This window comes from Serpula lacrymans, assembly GCF_000218685.1.
Source record: "Serpula lacrymans var. lacrymans S7.9 unplaced genomic scaffold SERLAscaffold_2, whole genome shotgun sequence".
Lineage (NCBI taxonomy): Eukaryota > Fungi > Basidiomycota > Agaricomycetes > Boletales > Serpulaceae > Serpula > Serpula lacrymans.
The window spans coordinates 2,477,366-2,499,805 of NW_006763291.1; the positions used below are offsets into that span (position 1 = coordinate 2,477,366).

The 22,440-nt window shown below is 47.9% G+C and overlaps 11 protein-coding genes across 11 annotated transcripts; 6 read left to right on the plus strand and 5 right to left on the minus strand.

Annotated features, from left to right (window-relative positions):
• Nucleotides 1-132: 132 nt before the first annotated feature.
• Nucleotides 133-2,842, minus strand: SERLADRAFT_491604 (serine/threonine protein kinase, negative regulator of sexual conjugation and meiosis; the record flags this gene model as incomplete). Its single annotated transcript, XM_007314261.1, has 2 exons — nt 133-1,970; nt 2,023-2,842. 2 exons carry the CDS (start codon nt 2,621-2,623, stop codon nt 421-423), a joined length of 2,151 nt encoding a protein of 716 aa, XP_007314323.1.
• A 1,691-nt stretch (nt 2,843-4,533) lies between these two features.
• SERLADRAFT_457861 (uncharacterized protein) lies at nt 4,534-5,766 on the plus strand (the record flags this gene model as incomplete). Its single annotated transcript, XM_007313887.1, has 2 exons — nt 4,534-5,136; nt 5,192-5,766. 2 exons carry the CDS (start codon nt 4,567-4,569, stop codon nt 5,411-5,413), a joined length of 792 nt encoding a protein of 263 aa, XP_007313949.1.
• Nucleotides 5,767-6,053: 287 nt separating this feature from the next.
• Nucleotides 6,054-8,669, plus strand: SERLADRAFT_457863 (uncharacterized protein; the record flags this gene model as incomplete). The annotated part of the gene is made up of 14 exons (XM_007313888.1): nt 6,054-6,222; nt 6,276-6,340; nt 6,402-6,431; nt 6,495-6,707; nt 6,763-6,848; nt 6,906-7,011; nt 7,071-7,262; nt 7,318-7,531; nt 7,587-7,626; nt 7,728-7,795; nt 7,853-7,990; nt 8,049-8,152; nt 8,209-8,267; nt 8,339-8,669. 14 exons carry the CDS (start codon nt 6,136-6,138, stop codon nt 8,572-8,574), a joined length of 1,638 nt encoding a protein of 545 aa, XP_007313950.1.
• Nucleotides 8,670-8,838: 169 nt separating this feature from the next.
• On the plus strand, nt 8,839-9,261 carry SERLADRAFT_379023 (uncharacterized protein; the record flags this gene model as incomplete). Its single annotated transcript, XM_007313889.1, has 2 exons — nt 8,839-9,033; nt 9,095-9,261. 2 exons carry the CDS (start codon nt 8,904-8,906, stop codon nt 9,157-9,159), a joined length of 195 nt encoding a protein of 64 aa, XP_007313951.1.
• Nucleotides 9,262-9,385: 124 nt separating this feature from the next.
• On the minus strand, nt 9,386-10,744 carry SERLADRAFT_365722 (uncharacterized protein; the record flags this gene model as incomplete). The annotated part of the gene is made up of 8 exons (XM_007313890.1): nt 9,386-9,657; nt 9,721-9,875; nt 9,939-10,086; nt 10,160-10,235; nt 10,292-10,312; nt 10,369-10,415; nt 10,498-10,659; nt 10,726-10,744. 8 exons carry the CDS (start codon nt 10,742-10,744, stop codon nt 9,386-9,388), a joined length of 900 nt encoding a protein of 299 aa, XP_007313952.1.
• A 347-nt stretch (nt 10,745-11,091) lies between these two features.
• Nucleotides 11,092-11,782, plus strand: SERLADRAFT_457869 (uncharacterized protein; the record flags this gene model as incomplete). The annotated part of the gene is made up of 2 exons (XM_007313891.1): nt 11,092-11,181; nt 11,240-11,782. The coding sequence occupies 2 exons, from the start codon at nt 11,122-11,124 to the stop codon at nt 11,585-11,587; spliced, it is 408 nt and encodes a 135-aa protein (XP_007313953.1).
• A 1,708-nt stretch (nt 11,783-13,490) lies between these two features.
• SERLADRAFT_433678 (uncharacterized protein) lies at nt 13,491-15,215 on the plus strand (the record flags this gene model as incomplete). Its single annotated transcript, XM_007313892.1, has 6 exons — nt 13,491-13,606; nt 13,662-13,827; nt 13,885-14,291; nt 14,343-14,469; nt 14,526-15,086; nt 15,144-15,215. 6 exons carry the CDS (start codon nt 13,491-13,493, stop codon nt 15,213-15,215), a joined length of 1,449 nt encoding a protein of 482 aa, XP_007313954.1.
• Nucleotides 15,216-15,568: 353 nt separating this feature from the next.
• Nucleotides 15,569-18,981, plus strand: SERLADRAFT_365727 (uncharacterized protein; the record flags this gene model as incomplete). Its single annotated transcript, XM_007313893.1, has 14 exons — nt 15,569-15,713; nt 15,763-15,875; nt 15,938-16,193; nt 16,243-16,618; nt 16,670-16,764; nt 16,821-17,023; nt 17,077-17,204; nt 17,259-17,568; nt 17,619-17,727; nt 17,782-17,996; nt 18,054-18,134; nt 18,250-18,425; nt 18,573-18,830; nt 18,909-18,981. The coding sequence occupies 14 exons, from the start codon at nt 15,569-15,571 to the stop codon at nt 18,979-18,981; spliced, it is 2,538 nt and encodes an 845-aa protein (XP_007313955.1).
• Nucleotides 18,982-19,323: 342 nt separating this feature from the next.
• On the minus strand, nt 19,324-19,542 carry SERLADRAFT_365728 (uncharacterized protein; the record flags this gene model as incomplete). The annotated part of the gene is made up of 1 exon (XM_007313894.1): nt 19,324-19,542. One exon carries the CDS (start codon nt 19,540-19,542, stop codon nt 19,324-19,326), a length of 219 nt encoding a protein of 72 aa, XP_007313956.1.
• Nucleotides 19,541-20,412, minus strand: SERLADRAFT_457875 (uncharacterized protein; the record flags this gene model as incomplete). The annotated part of the gene is made up of 6 exons (XM_007313895.1): nt 19,541-19,656; nt 19,769-19,892; nt 19,964-19,981; nt 20,048-20,134; nt 20,186-20,262; nt 20,354-20,412. Coding segments are annotated over 6 exons (468 nt in total), but the record flags the coding sequence as incomplete, so codon positions are not given.
• Nucleotides 20,413-21,416: 1,004 nt separating this feature from the next.
• SERLADRAFT_433683 (uncharacterized protein) lies at nt 21,417-22,081 on the minus strand (the record flags this gene model as incomplete). Its single annotated transcript, XM_007313896.1, has 3 exons — nt 21,417-21,552; nt 21,680-21,791; nt 21,961-22,081. 3 exons carry the CDS (start codon nt 22,079-22,081, stop codon nt 21,417-21,419), a joined length of 369 nt encoding a protein of 122 aa, XP_007313958.1.
• Nucleotides 22,082-22,440: the final 359 nt, after the last annotated feature.

Sequence of the window (22,440 nt, forward strand, 5' to 3'; positions counted from 1 at the left end):
GGCTAGCGCCCAACATACAGCAATGATCGTCACAACTCATCAATATTCATCGATGACCCTGGGAAGCCTTTCTCATTCTTGCAGTAGAGTATTTCCTTCCCATCTGTTTCATCCTTACTTTCACCAACATTCTTACAAGTGCAAAGAAACTAATCATGAATAAGGCATATGAGAACATCTGAGCGCCAGCGTGTTTAACATGGATACAGTGGATACAGTGGATAATTGTGATACATAACGGGAGGTCGTCTGGTACACCTGGTACACATACGTATGGTGCGTGTTATATTTACCCTCGATCCTACTGGAGTATGAGAGTGACGCAAGACATAGATATCCGAGATCTTCCTGATAGCGAGAGATGATCGTCAGACGCGTAAACGACTACCGTGAAAATCGTAAACGACAGAAATTGGAGTCCTATGATGCTCCTGTGAGAGTGAATAACTTTCCTGGAGAAAACCAGCGACGCTTGGGACGTAGTCGTGCAGCTTGTCGACAGTTTTCGATATTTGCCGATGGAGGTGGTGTGACAGGAATCACCGATGAGGGTGGCGATGATCTATGCGATGATGATGACGATGATGACGATTGTCGAGAATTTGGTGATGATGCACGATTGAACAAGGAATGAAGGAAGAAAGATTCTGATCGGGGACTACCTTTACGCTCCTCGTTTGACTTTAATGACGAACGTGGGCTTGCGGAGCGGGGGAACGTGAATTTGAAGAAACCAGAACTCTTACGCTGGCTTTCAATCGTTCTTTTCTGTGCAGATGCGGAAACATCATCTGCGGATGCTCGCCTCAAGGAGGTGAGTATAGCTGGTAATAAGGTGTTTGAAGGAGGTATCTGATGGCGTTCCCAGGGGTCTACATTGGACGAGCTAGAGTCTTCATCGACGTCACTAAAGAAATTTAGATCCAAACCCACCACCGAACTGTTCATGGACGCAGAAGGGTGAGATGTCGCGTAGTCGGTCTCCGAGTCATCATCCCACGTCGTGTCCATCCCTTTGCTTTCCGGAGTGGAATACACCCCTAAATCGACGGACGACGGCATAGCTTCAGAACTCAAAGGCAACGATAATCTAGATACCGATGCATCGGCAAGAAAAAATGATGAGGAATAGGGATTGTAGCTTTCCACCGCAGTGTGCATCGCCGAGGATATTGAACGAGTGGAGTTGGTCGCTGTATAGTACATCCGCCGCCCGCAGTTGGTATTGATTTTCAATGGCTTCGTTGGCGGAGGTAAGACGTTGTGTGGTAACATGACGTTCTTCGGCATTGCAGCGCTTTCAGGAGTCGTAGGAATGGAAGACATGGTGCTAGAATCAGATGGGGAGAGGGGGGAGTAGGTGGAGGGGGGCGTAGCAGATTCATAGACTCGAAGTGGTGTCAAAACAGTCGATGTGGGAGACCGTATCGAAGACTCGAAGGCCCAAGTAGCTTCACAAGAAGCATAGTCTTCCTCCCACGGCAAATCTTCTGAATTATTGGCGAAATCCATCTCCAAATCGGAATCTTTGCTCCAAAAAGACCTCAGCTCCTCCTGTACTTCCGGTTCCACAGTCTCGCCTTTCGTGGAAGAGTCGCTATCGCTTTCAATCTCAACGTCTAGCTCCCAAGGGCAACGAGCCATGCTTCCCTCGAAGATAACGCCTTCTGCGTAGAATTGGTCCACAGCGAGAATCGCTTTCCTCACTTCTGCCAGCGTAGAGCGCTGCCGCCAGTCTACCTCAAGCATCCTTGTAAGTATATCGTTCACTTCCAAAGAAATAGGAAGAACGGTCGGAAGGAAGTTCAAAGGGTCTTGAAGGTAAGCCTGAAAGGTGGGGTCCGAGGCTGATGCAGATTTCCACGGATTACGCCCGGTGGCAAGATTCAAAAGGATGATAGCGAGAGACCAAATGTCGTTGAATAGGGGTGAGTAAGATCCAGTTGGTGCAAACGATCCCCCTTGACACTCTGAACCGAATATTAGCTTATGCGAGGACTGCATTGCATTATGGAACCATACCTGGGCTCATGTGATAGACACTACCTGTTCGGAATTCCTCGCTAAACCTGTCCGTTGTCGCGAGGCCGAAATCAGTGATGGCAATGCGGAGGCCACCTTCAAAGCACAAGACATTTTCTGGCTTCAAGTCACGGTGATAAATTCCGAGTGAGTGGCAGTACTCGACAGCGTCGAGTAGCTGTAGGAATATGTGCTTGATGAGCCTGTCATTGCCAAGATACCGACAATTGTGAAGGATTTGGGAGAATAAGTCACCGTCACTGGCAAAGTCCATGATGATATAGGTATAGTGGAACTCCTCGACTACCCTGTGAAGAGTGACGATGTTGGGATGAGCGGATGCAAGGCGGTGTAGGGTTATTTCCCGCAGGTGGAGCTGACGTTGCCTCGAGCCATGTTCCATTTGGGAGTTGATCAGGCATTTGACGGCGTAAGATTTCAGAAGGGGATGCCTCGTGTCAACCGCTCGGTATACAACACCATATCCACCGACACCAAGAACTTCCACGAGTTCGAGGGATTCATTGTCAATGAGGGTGCCCAGCGCAGGGGGGGATGGGGTCGAAGGGACGACAGAAGACACCGCAGGAGAGGAAGGCATCTTTGTACTGTAGAGGGAGCTTCGAGAGCAAGTCAAGTCCCCAACGACGAAAAGTTAGCACCTATGAATAGGAAGTAAGAGCGAAGGAGCTTTTAGGGGATGCTCTATTAAATAAGAAAGAGGTCCTGTTTGTGCGTGTCAAGCACGAGGCTACCGGCCTTGATTCTGACGGTGATGATGATGGTGAAGGACCTGGCGAAAACGTTCCTGCAGTAAGGTGGGTCGCAACACTGCAAGGACCTGCCATCTTTATCTACTCTAAACACGAGCATGACATTGTATGTGATTCAAATTTGGTAGAATTATCCATTTCAATTTCTCAATTTCTCAGTGTCTCGGCTATTGCCCCTAAAAGGCTAAAATGCGAGCGATACGGAATACGGGTGACGAAGCTGTAACCGCAGCCCGCATTCAATCGTGGAGTTTGAAAAGGAAATAGAGGCCTAAATTCTGTCATTCCGACATTCTAGGTTCTCTTCCAAGCATAATTTTGGCACCATGCTCCAATTACCCTTGTGGAAATCTGGTCGATCGCGATCAGTGGGGCTTCCCGATCATCCCATTGCGATAGCATCCCTATTAGACAGTCATTATCAATCCTTCGATAAAGAGATTTTCTGATGACGTTGACTGTGGTCATTGAAGTGGATCGAGTACAATATATCAGGATGTCATGATGATGATCCTGCGTTGACAAGGTGAAAGAACAGAAAATCCACCAAACTCGACAGTAAGACACGCACCTGACCCAGAGGAGGGAAAGTCGACACTTGAGACATTGGTCCAGGTTAGCCCAGCCTAAGTTACGAACTTCAACTGACAGGACGGCTCGGCGGTGTCAATCAATGAGCGACCTAGGCTCTATAACATACTGAACGTGCCTTAGCAATTGGTTATTGCACTAAATGCAAAGTTTCCACGGAACCTTCCGGGCGATGATATCAACATTGGTCACCTAGTCATTGGAAATACGACCAGTGACGATATCAAAAACGCATACGATCGAGAGGTAGTAAATCGCGGGCTTGTGCGTAAAATAGCCTTGTAGGAGGGTAACGAGGGAGACGAGCTGATATAGAACTTCACCTAAGTGAGACTCTGGAGATTCCAGGAGTGACAGTTGAAACTGATCCAACTCAATATCAGTCGGATTTTCAGGTGGAGAAGGTAACAAAAAAAGCATGATTAATGCCGACTAGCGCAGACAGTTAGATATGTCACACTGTGAAGGTCCTCGGGACGAAAGAAAAGAATTGGAGCCACCCCGACCGCGATAAATAATTAACCTGCCCGTCAGGACTCCTAGATGGAGTTACAGTGGTATGAAACTTTTAGGCGATGCTCGCAGCCTATCACATGTCTCTGGTGAATACGAATCAAGCTGGGAAACAAAAGTACACATACTATGCCTTGAAATTCACCAGAAAATAAGAATGAGTCTTCAGTACTGTTGAGTGATCAGGATGATATCAACAGTGTAGTGATACGATAAATCCCGGATGATAAAAGTAAAATAAAGTCTAGTACACATACGTTTCACAGGACAGTAAGGACGAGCTTGTCACGGTCTCGGACCTAGGGGTGAACTCAGCATCGTAACAGCCCTCTTTGTCTCAATTGGAGAAGCGAACACGTGCCCACAGCATGTATGATGGGCTAATTAGTGCAAGTCACCTGATCAAAACGCGCCCCTCACGTCCAAACAAGGTTCTTGGCCACGTCGCATATCGGAGCAGCGGAGCCCCAATAAGCATGTGCCGTTTTAAAGCCATAGCGACCTTGTCCGCAACCTATTCATCTTGTCAGACGTATTCCATCGCCGGGTCCTCCAGCGATCACACAGATTTCGCGATATCTCTGTAGCATTGGGCTCGACGTCTTGTTCCTTTTCATCCTATCCATTTTTGTTTCTTGAATAGTGTTGACTGCTCGATTCTAGTCCAATGTCCGTCCGCTCTTTTACCGTTTTCCAGGACACACCTACCGAGATAGAGGTCACGAAAAATGAATCTCCATGCGACAACGATAATAACTCACCAGCCATTTCCGCGGCGGCGGCAGCAGCCTCTGTACTTTCTACGTTAGCAGCAATTGAGAAAGAAAATCTGCATCCAGTCACTGGGGAGCGCGCAGGGCCAGGCCCGACTTGCAAAAAGCGTAAAACGGGAGTCCTTGTAGCGAAAGTCGATGTCTTTTCGTCAACGTCGAAAAAGCAGAAGGAAGCGAAACCTGAGACGAAAAAGCGGAAATCGTCGATTAGTTCTTCGAAGGGAAAGAGTGGCGGGAAGAAGGATGGTACTGGCAAACCCATGTCTCGCTCTACGCGACGGGTGTCGCCTCTGCCTAAGGTTGAAGAAGAGATAGAGGCGCAGAAAGAACAGGAACGCATCTCTCAAGCCAACGTCGAGTCTAAATGTTACGAGCTGACCGTCTTGCCACTAGCAGACGTGTCGCAGGCATATGAAACCAGTCCGCTGCTAGAGCCCAAGCAACAGAAAAGCGTAATAGAAAAGGTCAGATTATACGTGATGCGAGTATTCTAAGGATTTAACGTTGACATCTAAACAGGAGAGTTCTGTCGAACCTGAATTCGATGATTGCTTCTCTTCTCCACATCTGCAAACGTCGCTCCCTTCCGATCGTCGTACGACGGTCGCATGTGGCTTGAACAGCTCGTCTTTCTCTACTCCGGAGCGTAAACGCATTTATGCGGCCTTCACCTTCTCGTCCCCATCACCCGCTTCAGAACGATTCAACAAAACTCATTCGCCTGTCAAATGTGCTGCATAATCACAGAATGATATAGACATACCTCGTGTCACCTGATTACCTCCACCGTTCGCATGCTGGCAACCCCAACACATCCTGCGCATTCCTTTCATGCATTGTCGCCACCTCATCTACATTCAGCTGGTCCCCTGCATATCACCTTTTCTTGTTTATAGTATAAATATCTATTCCGTCTCTCATCTTACCCTGCGCTTGCATATGGTTCCATATTCTCGCTTGTCATGACTTGGGTTTACTCGCTTTGATCTGTTTGTCGTTTTGTGATCTTAGCACTCGACTGCGTACTGTTGGACTTTCCAAGCATATGTGTATCACTACTCACCACGCATTAATCCAAATACTGCCGTTTATATATTCTCCACGGGTTCGAGTATGATTCATGACGGCTTGGACGGACGAGCGTCGGGTCACCGTCTGTCCTGATGCATGATGGGCGCACGACCGAGGCTATCGTTGGCAGTTATCACTGAGGTCTCAGAGGCGCGCGAGTCCATGTGCCTTTATCTCGCGTCGCTTTCTTTAGTCCTTTATCGGTGACGTAGCCGAGATATTCATATGATAGCTTTATTCGCAACTGTCACCACTACTGGAAGATAAGAGTTTTTGTACAGGTGATATACAATGGTTTGATGCAAGAACTCCCTCTCCGAGTCGCCCTTCCCCTCGAGCGTTTTCGCTATCTATTTCACCTCAGGTACTAGGCTCAGTAGAAGACTGTAGCCATGTCAATGGAGCTAGCCAAGAGGATTGTTCGACACCTGGAGGTTCCCCGTGATGCAAACACAAGTTACACTCAACAGCTTATCTTGGTAAGGTTTAGCACTTATCCGCTTTTTTGTGAAGTTCCACTCATGCTATTTAGAACGATGATTTGTTACCCGTACCTCCTGCCAAAAGGACATGGCGCGGGTACAACTATGTTGCATTGTATGCTATAAACTATTATTTCAGGCACAGGCTTAAATGGCTCATGGTTTTTAATATCCAGCTGGATAGCGGACATGTACAACATCAATACGTGAGACGCAATCATTCATTTTACAAAGCTTGATTTAGAACTTACGATATATTTTACTCTCAGGTGGATGATTGTATCCTCAATGATCCAACTGGGTTTATCTTGGTGGCAAGCTTGGATTTGCGTGTGGATTGGATATATTTTCGTAACCCCCTTCCTCGTATTGAACGCTCGACCGGGTGCCGTTTTTCATCTGACGTTTCCTGTGGTGAATCGCACGAGCTTCGGAATATTTGGAAGCATGTGGTGCGTCTTCAATAGAGGAGTGATGGCATGGTATCTGTTTTTCCCCTTCTTTTCTGGTTCATATCACTCATCTAAAGTTTGATAGCATTTGGTATGGTGTGCAATCAAGCATAGGTGGTACTTGTGTCCTGGTTATGCTACGCGCCATGTGGCCTAGCGTAAACAATATACGTGTGTCCTTTTCTGTTCTTCAATGCTGCTCGTATTCTCAAGCAAGGCGTGATTTAGCGAATTCGATGCCCATCTCGTCCGGAACAAACACAAGAGACTTCATGTGCTTTTTCCTATTTTGGCTTATATCGCTCCCTGCGATATGGTTTCCCCTCCACCAAATGTATTTTTCCATACTTCTATATCGAAACAGTCTCTTTGTTAACATTTATGCTGATTTAGTCGTCATTTCTTCACAGTGAAGATGATTGTAACTCCCATAGCTGCTATTGCCTTCTTGGTATGGTGCATCGTTAAAGCAAAAGGCGTTGGTCCCATTATCAATCAACCCTCTACATTGCATGGGTCCAACCTGGGGTGGGCGATGATTGTTAGTCTCATGTCCTGTATCAGCAATTCAGCGACCTTAGTAACGTGAGTGGTGATAAATTTCATTGGCTCTGACCTATCCCTAAGAAACATTGTCCAGAAATGCCCCTGATTTTGCTTCTCGTGCAAAAACCCCCAATGCTGCGCTGTATTCTCAGATTTATGCCCTGCCTCTTTCAAGCACCATTGTCTGTCTTGTTGGGATATTAGTCAGTTCGTCATCTCAGGCACTGTTTGGGGAAGCCATTTGGTCCCCTATCGACCTGCTCGGTAAATTTTTGGATAATAACCCATCACATGCAACTAGATTTGGTGTATGAGTCATTTCATCGAGTCCCTAACCAGTTTTTTCGACTGATTCACGTTTAGGTCTGGTTCATCTCAGCATCCTTCATAATCGCTCAAGTAAGTAGCCCGTTTACGAGAAACTCTAGCTAGGCTGACGTGCTTTGTAGATAGGGTAACATTTATTTTACTTATTCCACGTTTTGGTTTTAACCGGTATTGACAGTACCAACATTTCGGCCAATTCAATCAGTGCAGGTTGTGACTTGACTGCGTTGTTCCCTCGTTTTATCGTTCGTCTTCTTGTCAAGCCTATCCATTGGAATGCGACTAAACCTGTACATCTGCAGAACATCCGTCGAGGTGGATTCATCGCAGCTATTGTCGGCTTATGCATGTGCCCTTGGAATCTCCTGAAGAGCAGTAGCACTTTCACATCATATCTGTCAGCATATTCCGTATTTCTAAGCTCAATAGCTGGTGTCATGGTAATGAGTAAATTGGCGATTATATGGCCTAGGCATTAATTATTTTTGTTCCGTACAGGTAATGGAATACTATGTTATCCGAAAAGGTCACTACAATGTTTCAGATCTATATGAAACCCAGAGAGGCAGCTGGTATTGGTACACATATGGTATCAATTTCCGGTGTGGTTTCTTCTACATGTCACGAGGACTGCATTTAATTAAACACCAAATCACAGGGCATACGCTGCCTACATATCAGGCATACTCATCAACGTAGTCGGTTTCGCGGGTGCAAGTGGGTTTCTGGAATATCACTTTTCTGACCTGATTCACACTGACGGGCCAATTTTTATCAAATGTTTCTAGCCGGCCAAAATGTACCTCTACCCGCAGTTCGCATCTATGAGTTATCATTCTTCACTGGCTTTGGGACATCTGCCCTCATTTATTATGTCCTGAACCGCATATTCCCGGTCATCGGTGCAGCTGACAAGTTTGAGGAGATCGACGTATCCAATTACGACGACGACACGAGCTCGACGAGGCAAGATTCCGCGGCGGATGACACGAAGGAAGAGATATCGTTACCCGACAAGGCATGAACAAAAAAGACTTGTTGAAGAGTCACGTATATCATGTATATTTAATTGAAGTTTCGTGTTTACATCTCAAAATGCGCTATTTTTTACTATGTACACTCGACCAAGTCTAAGCGGTATGAACAATACTTTAACAGCCGATTTGCATAAGGTATATGCACAGAAATTCCTGAAATAGGTCATTGTGGTGGTGTTCAACGTTCAGCTATGATGTCATTACCAGCCTCAAAAGCCTATATCATGCCCCTGTTCAGCCACGGTCTACATAAAGTTCCCTTCACATACTCTGTGAAACTCAACATTATCTGCATACAAAAACAGCATATCATACAATGTCAGGTGTAGGAAGTGGAACTCAATCGCCTCCTCTCGAAGCCACTGGAGAAGAAGTGCCAATGGGCGTGTCATCTATCGATCAGGAGGAACCGGTACAGCACGTCAAGGATGCTGATCAGAGAAAAGGTATGTTTTATAGGATCAAGTTTTGTAGTAGTTGCGTACAATAACTGACAATGCTTTTCAGATTACTTCGACAACTCTGTAAGTGATAACTGCAAGGATTGTGTAGCCTTAGGCATCAGCCCCTAACAAGTGTATCCAGGACAAATCGGGACAACAAACCGCCTCAGAGAAAGAGAAAAAGAGTCGAGAAAGAAAGGAGAAGAAATAAGCTATAGGGATTGCTAATGTCGATGCAAAACAAACGAGTTAAAGATATAATGTAGAAATCACACCTGGTACAATTCGAACACTTTCAGCGACTATTCATACATTGTCTTTATCATACTCGGAACTCCTCTCCGCACAGGCCAACTTAAGATGACTTTGACAGGTGCTGCGTCCACCACTCCTCGAATAACGAGCAGTCTAAACCTCCAGGGACATCGAGATCTTCGGTTTCTCTGGTGTACAAATGGCAATCTCTTGGTCGAGTAGTTGCTCCAGCACCCGTAGGTGGATCAGCGTCAGCGATTATGTGTTTGTGCGAGAGACCCAAGATCTTCGAGAAAATGAGACAGATTTCGTATTTGGTGAAGGGTTCGTCAGCGGAGTAGTGTAAAATAGGAGGGATAGGCTGTTTGAATCCTGTAAATGTCATTGAATAAGTCAGCATATATGATACTGAGCGCGGCATCGTCGATATCTGACCCGATAATCTGACTAAGAAGGAAGCTATGTCCACAACATTGGTGGGATAGCGCGTTGCATAGTGATCCATCTGGTATTGCTTTCCGGACTGGTCTTGCACGACGTCCAGAAGGACGTTGATAGCGGAGTCAGAGTTCTTTGGTGCTGGCCCGTATCTACAACAAATTACGGTGAGTCAAACCATGCGAGACATAAGTGGAGAAAAAAAAAAGGCGAACAGAACAGGCACTCTCAGTACAACGGCCTGGGCACCATCTACACCTAAGATAGCGACCTCGCCACCCAATTTGCTTTCTCCATACAGCTGCAACGGATTTGTCTTGGAAGAGGGAGTGTAGGGAGGAGACGTCCCATCGAAGACGTAATCTAAACGTAAATAAATTGATTAGATATGCCGCGCCGCCACATGATATTATACAACTGAGAGGCTGGAACGTACCAGTGGATATGTAAATCAGGGTGAAATGTAACTCTTTCGAAAGTTCCGCCAGATGTGCCGGCACTGAAGCATTGAGCTACGTAGCTTGGATCAATAACAGGTGGTGCAATAATTGATATTGCAATGACGAACCTTACGAGCACCGTCTGGGTCCTATCGCGATTCCAGCCATCAGTGCCTGAGCCCTCACAAAAAATAATCGGACCAACCTTCTCAGCCACGTCAGGCCTCCTCTCTGCTGCACAGTGGATGACCCCTTTACACGTACAAGGGGAAGATTAGCCGGTGTTTTCGAAAGTCTTGGACTGAACCACGGCGTTGAAAAGTTTGAAACGCACAATCAGGACTGAAATTGGTGAATGTCTGCCTAGTCTCCCCCTCATCTAATAGATCGAGTTTTTTCAATGTTCCTGTGGGCCGTGAATAGGCCAGACCAAGGACTTGATGATTTCTTTGTTGAAATGCATTATAGACGGCCGACCCAAGAACACCAGATGCCCCTTATTTTCAGAGCTGAGTTCAGCAAAAAGGCAAATATTCGATGCTTGACTACTGGCGCTGAGTACCTGTTACAACGACTCGCATTAAAAATCACTGATGAGCAATCCTTGGTGTTTGGTTAGAAGATCGGTAACTGGGGCTATAAGGTTTGTGAGAAAAGGCGTTGGGTGTGATATTCCCAGCCCGATCGGATTATGGCGGGAACCCAGTTCTAGCCTCCCACCATGATCACGATCGCCAGTTTCTGTACTCAAGTATTATTTGGTTTTCCATTCGTCACCAATTGCAATTGCGCCAGCGCATCTGCATTTCACATCAATGGGACGGGCGACCTGAATTCACTAGACTCAACAAAGAGTTGGGAGAGTTTTAAGAATGACTTTTTATTATGGAGGCATAATTATTTTCCCTGCAGTGATCACGAGTGAAGTGGGGTCTGGTTCTTTCAAGTAAGTGCTTATATGTTTTTCCAGCTGTTCTACCTGCACCAAGGATTCTTACCACATATTTATCGATATACTGTAAGAGTTATCCATTTGTCGACATGTAATGTGCGCGGTATCACCGCTCACTGCTCAGAGTCCAGTTCCTGCAAGTTTGCAAATAAGTAATCAAGGCACAATCCAGATTTTCACCTTATTGGAAATTCGCCACCAAGGAGATTGGTATCGAACCGTTGCGACGTGGACACCCCGCATCTGTCACTACTGCACCACTGCAGATATTCTTCTAGACACCATAAACATTTTGCTAGTGAAAAGCCTCATACTAGTATGCACGATGCTTCGTGTCAGGAGATCGCGGTCCATTCTGCTTGGAGCTCACATCACGGCCATATTGCATTTCAACTCTTCTCCACTTAACTTCGTACGTGGACGCCGGAGGAAGCTAGCTGCTCTCAAAGGACACACCGTCCACCTCTCTTAGCATGTTCCACGTCTTTTCCGACAGTAATGGCTTGACATTTGACCCCCATTTCATTATGAACGAGACCAGTTCTTCATAAGTGCATATATGGACGTCCCCTTCACATTACATCGGTAGCAGCCTAAAACCCGCGGCGCTCGTTATAGCGCCATGATCCCTTTGTTACAGAAAAGTCCACTGGCAAGAGATTGCGCTCCGAAAAGTTACGACACTGTTCGATTGAGCGCTGTATCATGCATATTTCCTGGATTCATGTGGTCAGATGGTATGTTCTTTCGTAAACAACTAGTCCGCTCGCTGTTCTCATGAATTATAAAAATAAGGTTTCTGTAGGAGGCGTCTTACTCGCAGGCGCCTTACTGCCTGCTCGACTTCATTCATTACACTCTCATAACGCCTGCTTTGATCCCAGGAGTCGAGTTCTGAGCATTTATTGAAGGCGTCCTTTTGAGTTCTTGAGGTACGGTTGCTTTAGGATAAGGCTGCTCAGGGTTGAACTTGTGAACAACGGCCTAAGATAACAACGATAGGTGGACTACAGCACCCAACGACTAGCTCGAATGATTAACTGGGACTTCACAGTGTGAACTTCTCCCCATTGAACGGCTGGTAAGACAATATTATTATCTCTCACTTATCCCTCGAGTGGTTATACTAATTTGGTCAGTTAGGTCGAAATAGTCATGTCAAGAATATAACATTTATTTTGAATAGATGCTAGTATGACCCTGGCAACTCTTCCTTTCCCTCCAAATTGCCGCGGTATGAGCAAGAATGTACCTGACCCAGTGGCATCCTCGCGACCCTTTCAATCGCCCATAGATCTGTAATAAGTCGCCGCGCCACGGCACCGAACCAAGTAATATTCAGTTGTCGGTTGGAGGGAGTCTCCCTCTCTATACGTACGGTAGCCAGTTTGCTGTACAGGAATTGAGGAGGCACTAGTCAATCTCCAACGGATCGGTACCAATAATTACTAGGGATGGACGTGAGCGCACTCTATGGTGCGAAGAACGCTCATTTAGCTATGCTTCTTGACTTCGTTCGTGTCTCGCTGTAGGAGTTGGGAATACCACTGGAATACTTACCCCCCGGAATTCTCCTGGTTCTGCCATCAATTTATTTTCGCTTTCTGTCAATCTTTTGGTCGTGGTTGGCTAGAGGAGCGCATCTCTGCGCATCTCCTCACGGGCCCGCTTGACACTTGCTCTCGAACGCCGAAATATGATAAGCGACATCTACCCACGAGTTTATATTCCAGATATTCGCGATTCCCTATCTACGTCCCCGTTGCTAAGCCTTACGACAGTATAGGGACTTCAATAGCCAAAGGCACCGTATCGCTATAGTATCCAATGAGACCCAAGGTACCAGAGACGCAATATGCAAGAAGACGACAACAGTCGTTGTGCTGGGATGAAAGCGCACTGATAGTGCATATGTCGCATGTGAATAACATATAGGAATAGGCTTCAGAAAAAGTGGATATGTTTCTGATATCATCAGAAACAAGATGAAGGAGATCAGCTTCGAATGATCACGGATATGCGGCAAGGTGGACGGAAAGCTTACGGAGTGTGGCAGCCACGCATCACACGGTCCAGTCGCACTCACATGGTTCATCCGGAAGCCTAATATCGCACTCCGCGAAATTCCCAATGGGACCGCAATGCACCACCGCAAAGAATACCGTAATCATTGGCTGCGTTTCCTATCACAGGCTCCCAAGGCCGTCACTTCTATGCCAATTAGGAAAAAGATGAGTCCTCCAATCGTCTTATATACTTCTCCCTTTTCCCGTCTACTCCCCTTTTGGCTGGACTTTTCTTTTCTTTCCACTCCTTCGTTCTCCCGCACACCTTGAAGCTGGTCCGGCAAACGTGCACTGCAAGCTGTATGCAACATGGCTAGGATGCACGCAAAGCCTCGTCTTCATCTCGATCCAATCGCAGCAGGCAGTCTGCCTCCCTCTAGCTATACCCTAGCAGTAGAGCATTATCCACATGTCTCTTCGTTTCGGTCGGTATCGCTTGCTCGTTTTTCTGACACGAATTGATGTCAGATAAATATATAGGTCTCTGCAGATGGAAATGCAACTATACAGCCCATCTGTAAAGACAGCCCGACAGGAGGGCAGCGATAAAGTCAAAACTAGACCTGTCTTTGGAGACCTCGATCGGGTGGAGGGGAAGGTGATTCTGGACTCTAGTTGTTCTCAATCCGGTCGTCTGTCAATATCTGTTCGTGTTCATGGCTTCTGTTCACAACTGCCTTCCTCTTATCGTGCGTTTGGTTAGATTGAAGGCGTCTTTGAGTACACTTCCGCCCAGACGGAAGTCAGCGAGGACTATTACTACCAGCAGAAACAAAAAAATGGGAAACATAGACATGTTTTCTTGTCCTCGTTGGCTGTCGTACCTATGTCTCCCCCTCCGGATAACAGTCCTCGCGGCGCTTTGCGTGAAGCATTCGCTGTTCGAAAGCGCCCAAGTGTGAACAACTTGAACGCTGCAAGTAGATCTTGTGAATTCAGTTTTGAAATTCCTCGTGGCTCCAGACCCGGGGAAGATATGCCTCCTACGTTCTCCGCATCCACTCTCGTGGAGCATGTTCAACGCAAAAGAGCTTTTGTTGAGAAAGCTGAGGTATCATATCGCGTTACCGCGGTATGGGAAGCCACTGATGGTTCCGAAAATCGCACATTGTGAGTTTTTGTAGGAGGCAGCTTGTTGCTCCTAGCTTATTTCATCATTAGCTTGGAAGCCCCGATATTATTCCAACCCGACACTGATTTTCAGTCGCTGGACGGCTTGTCGATGGATCCAGAATGCTGGCTAGAAATGCCCTTGAAAGCCGACCGTCCCATTCCTTTCCAATGTGCAGTCAGTATAGTTAACTTCTGGCCTTTTATATTAATGCTGACTCTACAAAATTATAGCTAACACTACCTAGTCCTAATTCCTTCCCGCGAGCTTCATCTATTCCCTATTTCGTCGTTTTCACCACAACACCCCGATCACCTTCACTCGCTCGCGAAATTGCCGCGGATGCCACTATCGTAGTCTCCCTGATTCGCCAAGTGACTATTACCCACCAATCACCATCTATGCCACCGACACCTCCCGACACCCCTCCTCTCAGCGATGACTCAGACAACCAATCCCCTGGATCACGGACTGGCAACAGACTTCTCAGACGAGTCGCCAGATTGGACCAGCCAGTCACCGTGCGTATGCCTCGCACTCCGGAAGAACCTTTCGCCGCAGCAATCAGGTACAAACCTCTACCCAACATTCCAAAAGAATCCTTCTCTGAGTCTCGGACTATTCACACTGAAGTTTTCATCGGTTTCCCCAAACGACCCCGAAATCGCCAGGATCCTCGGAGTCAGCCGTCACAGGAGTCGCATGCTGCCCTCCCGGATGGCCTTTTCAAGGGAAAAATCCAATTATGCAAGGACATGCTGCCTGGCGTTGATTGGCCTGGCCTTAGTGTGAAGGTCAGTTTATCAAAGCGCCGTTTCTTCCAGACCTCTTAACCTGATAAACAATTGCAGTATTACTTGGATGTTTCCGTACTATTTGGACAAGATGATCTCAGGGCCCGTTTCCCCATTCGAGTATATTAAAAAGACTTGCGCTCCTCTATTTACTGCTCATTTGTATATGTCGTCTCTCACCTTCTCGTGGATTCTTGCTATCGATTCGCACTGTTCATAATCACCATCACACAAACGCACACTCTTTATGGTTCACTTATTACAATACTATCCTTCAACTTGTATTTACGTGTATATCATCTGAATATTCAATTGCTATTATTCCGTTGACACACTACATCTATGCACTGTACTGAGTGAATTTAAGCATTGGTTCAGAAGGCGCGTCACAGCCTTACGCGGCTACATCGACGCAACCACCACACCAGTCGCCAAAGTAATCCTGATAACATTCTACGAGGCTTCTACTCAGGATGGAAACGATGAAAGAACACCCGACTGCGTTATGGGATGCCATGCAAGATGGGAACGTGTTCTACCGCCGTCAGCAGTTATACTCGACAACAGGCAAGTTGCCTGACTTACGTGACTTCATCATCGCTGGCTGTCGCAATGGTGGTCCAATAGGTACTACATTCTGCTATCCAGTGTATATGCCACTCATCATGTCTCCCAGCTCTCATGCGGAACACTGCAAGGATTGTTGCTGTCACCCGCGCAACTCCAGGGTTTGCCAAGGCTCAAATCCAAGTTTACTCGCCTGCAGGAGAGAGTTTGATGACCTTCAGTGTGGATATTTATCTCATGTCTCTTGCGTGCGTCCTCTTAACTAACATGTATCTTCTGGGAAGTGGGATCAAAGCAAAATCATACGTTTTGGATGGACGTCTGACGAGAGATTGGCGGTTTTGAACGAAGAAGGCACATATCGCCTTTACGACCTTCAGGGAGATTATAACCAGTTTTCGTTGGGAAGCGAGGCCTCTGAAATGGGGATCATAGACGCGCGTATACATGAGGATGGATTGGTAGCCATGTCGGGCTCTTTGACGTTGTTGGAAGTGAAGGGCTGGCAAGGCCAAAGACCACTAACGCTAGCAAACCCTGGTGCGTTATCATCTTCCCTCCATATATTCTATCTTGACAGACAAAATAGGACTATCTGAACCACCAAACTCATGGGCCGTCATTCCACCTGACCAGACCATATCAAGGCACGTGGAAGTGCTGCTGTCCGTGAATGCTACCATATTTGCAGTCGACAATCTCGAGAGCGTAGATCAACGGTTGTCTCGCGGCCCATTCACTCACGTTTCACCTTCGCCGAATGGTAAACTGCTGGCTCTCCTGACGTTTTCAGGTCTTCTGTGGGTGGTATCGACAGACTTCCAACGTAGCTTGGCCGAATTTGAGACGTCAAGTATTGGAGCTCAGGGCCAGGTCAACCAAGTCGAGTGGTGTGGAAATGATGCTATCCTCGTGACGTGGGAGGGCCTCGCTCTTCTTGTCGGACCTTCTGGGGATACTCTTCAGTGAATACCCATTTCGTTCTGTGTAGTTCGACCGTCTGATCGTTGATTCAGATATTTCTACTCCGGCCCTACATTTACTGTTACAGAAGTTGACGGTGTAAGAATAGTTGGTACTGACGTCTGCGACCTGCTGCAAAAAGTACCGGGTGAGTCGCTAAACTTCTTTGTGGTATGCAATTCATATACTTATAGGGTTTTATAGCCTCATGTGTCTCTATATTCCGTCCTGCCTCGACTTCGCCATCAGCCATATTATTCGATGCTTGGGATAGCTTTTCTCGTCGTTCACCAAAAGCTGACGAGAGCATACGAAATATCCGGCCAGAGCTCGCATCTGCTGTTAACGAGTGCATTGATGCAGCAGGGCGAGAATGGGAGCCTTATTGGCAACGACAGCTGCTTAGTGTATGTTTAGACTCTCATCGAAGTCCTGTTAGTTGATCACGTCTTGCTCTTAGGCAGCAAAGTTTGGGTGGGGATTCTTGGATTTGTATGATCCAACTGACTTTGTGAACATGGGTCAAACACTTAAAGTCCTCAACGCAGTCCGCTACTACGAAATCGGAATTCCTCTCACTTACTCCCAGTAAGCTTACCTAGATCTTCGTACTTGTATGTGTATAACCTATGTGCACTGCAGGTATCAATATGCCTCTCCTTCCCACCTCATAACTCGCCTCACCTCCCGAAATCTGCACCTGCTCGCGCTTCGCATTTCATCCTTCCTGTCTCTAAAACCAGACGTCGTTCTGAAACACTGGGCAAGTGTCAAGATCGCGCGGTCCAAACCAACCACGACGGGGACTGGCAAGGATGCTGAACTCGGTGCTGACGACGAAGTTTGTAGGTTGATCGTGGACAAATTTGAGAAACTGGGGGGTGGGGATGTCAGCTATTCCGATATTGCTAAGCGGGCTTGGGAGGTGGGCAGGGCAGGGCTTGCAACGAAGGTCAGGCTCTCTTGCTTTCTTTTTTGACCCCCACCCTGACCCATCGCCAGCTTCTTGACCACGAAACGAAAGCATCGGACCAGGTCCCATTATTACTAACCATGAAGGAAGACAAGCTAGCTCTTGCAAAGGCTGTCGACAGTGGAGATACCGATCTAGGTATGGCTTTTACGTTTCATCTTCCGTCCACTGTGCTCATCTGCATTGGTCCAGTCTATCATGTCTTGCTTCACCTGCACAAACGGCTACCACTGGGCTCTTTCTTCCGCCTCATTGAAGACGGCGGCTCACGACTCGCCCCTGCCAGTAAGCTGCTGCAAGTCTACGCACGTGAGCAGAACCGAGACATGCTTCGCGATTTCTATTACTCGGATGATCGTCGCGTGGAGAGTGCGACACTCTGCTTGGATGAAGCATCACGCATGATAGTAAGCGTGAATTTGGTTCACCGTATATTACTTCCCTATCTGATTGATGCCTCACAGGACCCAAACGCAAAGATTACCTCAGTCAAAGCAGCCCAGAAATTCTTTTCCGAGGACAAGGATAGAAGTTTCGAAGCCAAGGTGATTTTCTCTTTCATTTCAATTTTCCCAGCCAAATTTTTCCAAAGAATCAAAAAGAATTAAAAAAAAAAAAACATTATAAAAAGAAAAACTCTGACGTTGCCTTGGATCGCAGATGATGGACGAAAGCGTCCGCCTCCTGACCTATCAGCAACAGCTGGAAAAAGAAGCCGATGGGAAGGTCGCCTTCTTTGGGCAGAGCATCAACGAGACCCTCCGGACGTGCCTCATCAACGGCATGTCAAAGCGAGCGGACAAGATCAGAGCAGATTTCAAAGTGCCAGATAAACGGTAAACATCATTTTCTCTCACCCACTTTGTCAAACGTCTCCCTGCCAACCAACACGGAACGGCTGGACGAGTCTATTCTCTCCCTCTCGGGGCCGCATTCTCATCCCTCATCCCTCATCCCTCATTCTCATCCCTCTCTCTTGACAGCTTCTGGCACCTCAAGCTCCACGCCCTCACCCACATCCGCGACTTTGACGCCCTCGACGCCCTCGCGCGCTCCAAGCGCAGTCCGATCGGCTACGACGCCTTCGTGCACCACCTCGCGGACAGGGGCCACCTCAAGGAGGCCGCCGCCTACGTCGTCCGCTGCGACCTCCCCAAGCGCGTCGATCTCTACGTCGAGTGCGGCGAGTGGCGGATGGCGGGGAGGGAGTGTAGGGAGAGGGGGGATAGGGCGAAGATGGAGTGAGTCACTGGCCCGGGATGGCGGTTTTGTGTGCTTGCTTCTGCTGAACTGACGGATGACGCTTTTGATGTTAACAGACAGTTACGGAAGAAGTGCCCAAACTCGTTGATTGCGCGCGAGCTGGACCAGTTGGCGTCTTCGATGAAGTAAGGGGAGGCTGGTGTACGTTTGCGTGTATAATCGGAAGAGAACCGGTACCGGTACCCACATCCATCTCCTGATGCAGCTGACTCAACTCACTACAAGCATGCCCTTTCTGTTGATACCTTATCCACACACTGTACACATCCGAGGAAAATCATTCATATCTCCATCTAGCCCGTTGATCATAATCATAAGCGTCATGACGGTGAACTGCAGGTGGGTATAAAACATCGCAATAAACATCTACCATAAATTCCCAAAAATAAAACCCAAAAACCCAAAATCTACGGCAACCCACGGCCAAGAAAAACTAGGCAAGGTCTACCAGAGACCGACCTCTGCGAGGTATCATTTGATACCCTCAGACATACCACCCAATTCGTCACTCTGTACCACTCTTTCTATTTCGTCCAGCATCGCCATCGCTCTACGTCGTCTGCGCCACCTGCGTCGGAGCAGAATCAGACACGTCACTCGAATTCCTAGTGAACCGCCGCCGGAGCCACGACGAGCCACGACGCTCAGGCTTGCCGTCCTCATCACCGTCCCCATCACCATCACCGTCATCCTCGTCCTCATCATCATTCGTCTGCCCACTCCCGTCAAAGGTATACGGCAACGGCACCTCGCGCGTGACGCGGTATTGATCCATGTTACCCAGATGCTCGTTTTCGAGACGGACTGCGTCGTGACCGGTTGAGAATGTGAGTGAGACGGTGAGCGTGACATCATCGAAATCGTCGTCAGTATGAAAGTAAGAAAGGAACGACATAAGAAAAAAGTGGGGACTGACAAAAATTCCACTGCCACCTCCTCAGCATCTCCAACATCGCCGCAATGAACGTCCGCGCCGTGAGATTGATCCCACCCGAGGGTATGTAGATCACCCAGATGAACCGGATGACGACGTTCGTGAGCTGTGAAGAACGATATCAGTCAGTTTTAGTTAGAGATTTCTTTTGGAGGTGTTGGATAAATACAGACTCACCAGAGCAACGTAGTACAACTACAGTCCACGACGACGAGAAACGCAGTCAGCCCAGCACCCAACAAACAAAACCAAAACACTCACAGGCAGCTCATTAGTATATATCAACTCGTTCCTCAGCAGAGGGTATCGCGCGTGAGGTTTCAGAAACGACCAGTCCATCAGAAAGTCCTGTTATCGTCGTCAGATGAAGATCGCCTCATACTCATAGAACACACCCACCCAAGTACACGCATAGATAGAGTATATCGTCCCCGACAAACACCACAGCACAAAACTAACTCCACCATCCTTGTTCCCTATTTCCATAACCCAAAAACGCATCCGACGGAAAAAGTCACGGTTCAGAGGACGAAGAAAAGGCGAAACGATCAGAAAATAGAGGCGCACCGTTATGTCTCCAATAATAGTAGAAAAAATAGTACACCAACCCCATCCCGTACTTCCCCGCCTACACGGTCACCAGCGACAATCAGCAACCCCACCCACCCAAAAAGCGCCACTCACATTAATCAAATGCGTCCCCAACCTCGAATCCCCATACCGCCTCAAACTCTGCACAAACCGCCACAAGAACGGCAGGGACCCGAGGAGGAGGTTGAACCCCCAGTTTCGGGAGGTGCCGCATGCGTCCCATGCTTCTTCGATTCTTGGGTCGTACGCGGAGGAGAGGAAGGAGTGGGGGGTGGGGGAGAAGGAGGATGGGAAGGGGGATGAGGAGGGGGATGGTGAGAAGGAGGAGGATGAGGAGGGGGGGAGGGAAAAGAGCGAGGAGGAGGAGTCTGAAGGAGCAGGCATGCTGGGAAAGTATCGAGCATAAACGCATCCCACAAAATAAAGATCCGCCAACGAATAAACAAGGCTACAAAACTGGTCTCTGCATGGACGCAGGCGCAAAGAGAAACGCGTCAGCATTCATATAGCAAAGCACACAAATCCAAATGAAGCGCGAGGGCAAGACATAAAACCCAAACAGCACTCACCCAAGCCAAAAATCCATAAACTCCACCTTCCAAAACCCACTCGTACCCAACCTCCCGACGCTCTTCAACAACCACCACCTCGTCGAGCCCCAAAACAGCCTTCGGATCGGGTTGAGGAGGACGACGACCACGATGAGGAGCCAGACGAGTGGCCAGAGGAGGGGAGGGCCGATTCGGGCGAGAGAGAGGAAGAAGGCGTAGGAGAGGAGGCAGAGGAGCATTGAGGGGAGCTGGGGGGGAGAGGGGGGTGTAGAATGGCGTCTTTTGGTCAGCATTGAAACTAGAGCGTACAACGCGACGTACCTCGAAATACTCCCGATGATCAAGACGCGTTCTAGTATCCAATTCTATTCAAAAAATATTAGCAGGTTGATTCCACGTCAAGACGGGGTCATCGCGTCCTCCCCCAACGATCACCCTAACCAAACCCAGAACCCAAAGCAAAAAACTCACCAAAGATAAAAACATAATTAACCCTCTCCCTCGCCCACACCAACACATTCGTACCCACCATCAACGAAAACAAGAGCGGGATCAACAGGATGGAGTAGATGTAGAGAAGGATGCTCCACGCCGGGAGGACAGTCGGGGTGGATGGCAGGGCGGCTGAGTGGGCGGTGTGCGTCCGTACGTGTGTCGAGGTAAAAATGAACGTAGAATCAGAGTAAAAATGAACACATGAGCACAAGCACACCATCACCACCACTCACCCAGATAAGTCCCAGCCACAAACGGAGGCAACGCCAGGCCTAACCACGCCCCTGAGCGAAACGTGCTAAAGTGGTGCGACTTGTGTTGGGAGCCGGCGCGCAGGCGGACGAGGGCTTTTTTCTTGTCGCCTCGTTCTGGGCGGTCGTGATAGGGAGGTTGGGAGGGGATGTCATTCGCAGAGGGGGGGATCGAGTGGGGTAGTCGCCACGTTAGTCAATGGTCGATCGTAGATAGCAGATAACGAATAGCCATGACATCAACACCACCTAAACCACGTCAAAGCACAAAGCACAAAGCACTCACCAAACCTCACAGCGAACAACTCTTCCATTTCCTTCAGCAGCCCATTGACCGTGGCGCCCGAGGCAAAGGCGGAGGGTTCGACCTGGAGTTGGTTTATCATTATCGTGAACATCATCGTCATGGTGTCATTAGTGTCATTGTTATTATTTTTGTGAGAGGATGCGAGGGTGAGGGGGGTGATGTCGTTATCGACGACGTGTAGTGCGTTAAAGATGGCGACGGCAACAAATCAAGGGGTCAGTACTCAGTAGTTTGCACCACAAAATCAAAAGCCACTACGGAGACGGTGAAAATTCACACCATCCGTCCATGCATTAAAAGGAGTAGACAGGGAATGCGAGACGGAAGGAAAAGACAAAGAACGAAGGGGAAAGCGACTCACGCGTTCGTGCATGTACGACTGTGCAGGGACCTATCAAAGAAGGGGCGAGGTTTGTGACAGTGAAAGATAGAGTATGTGGATAGTAACACACCCTGGTC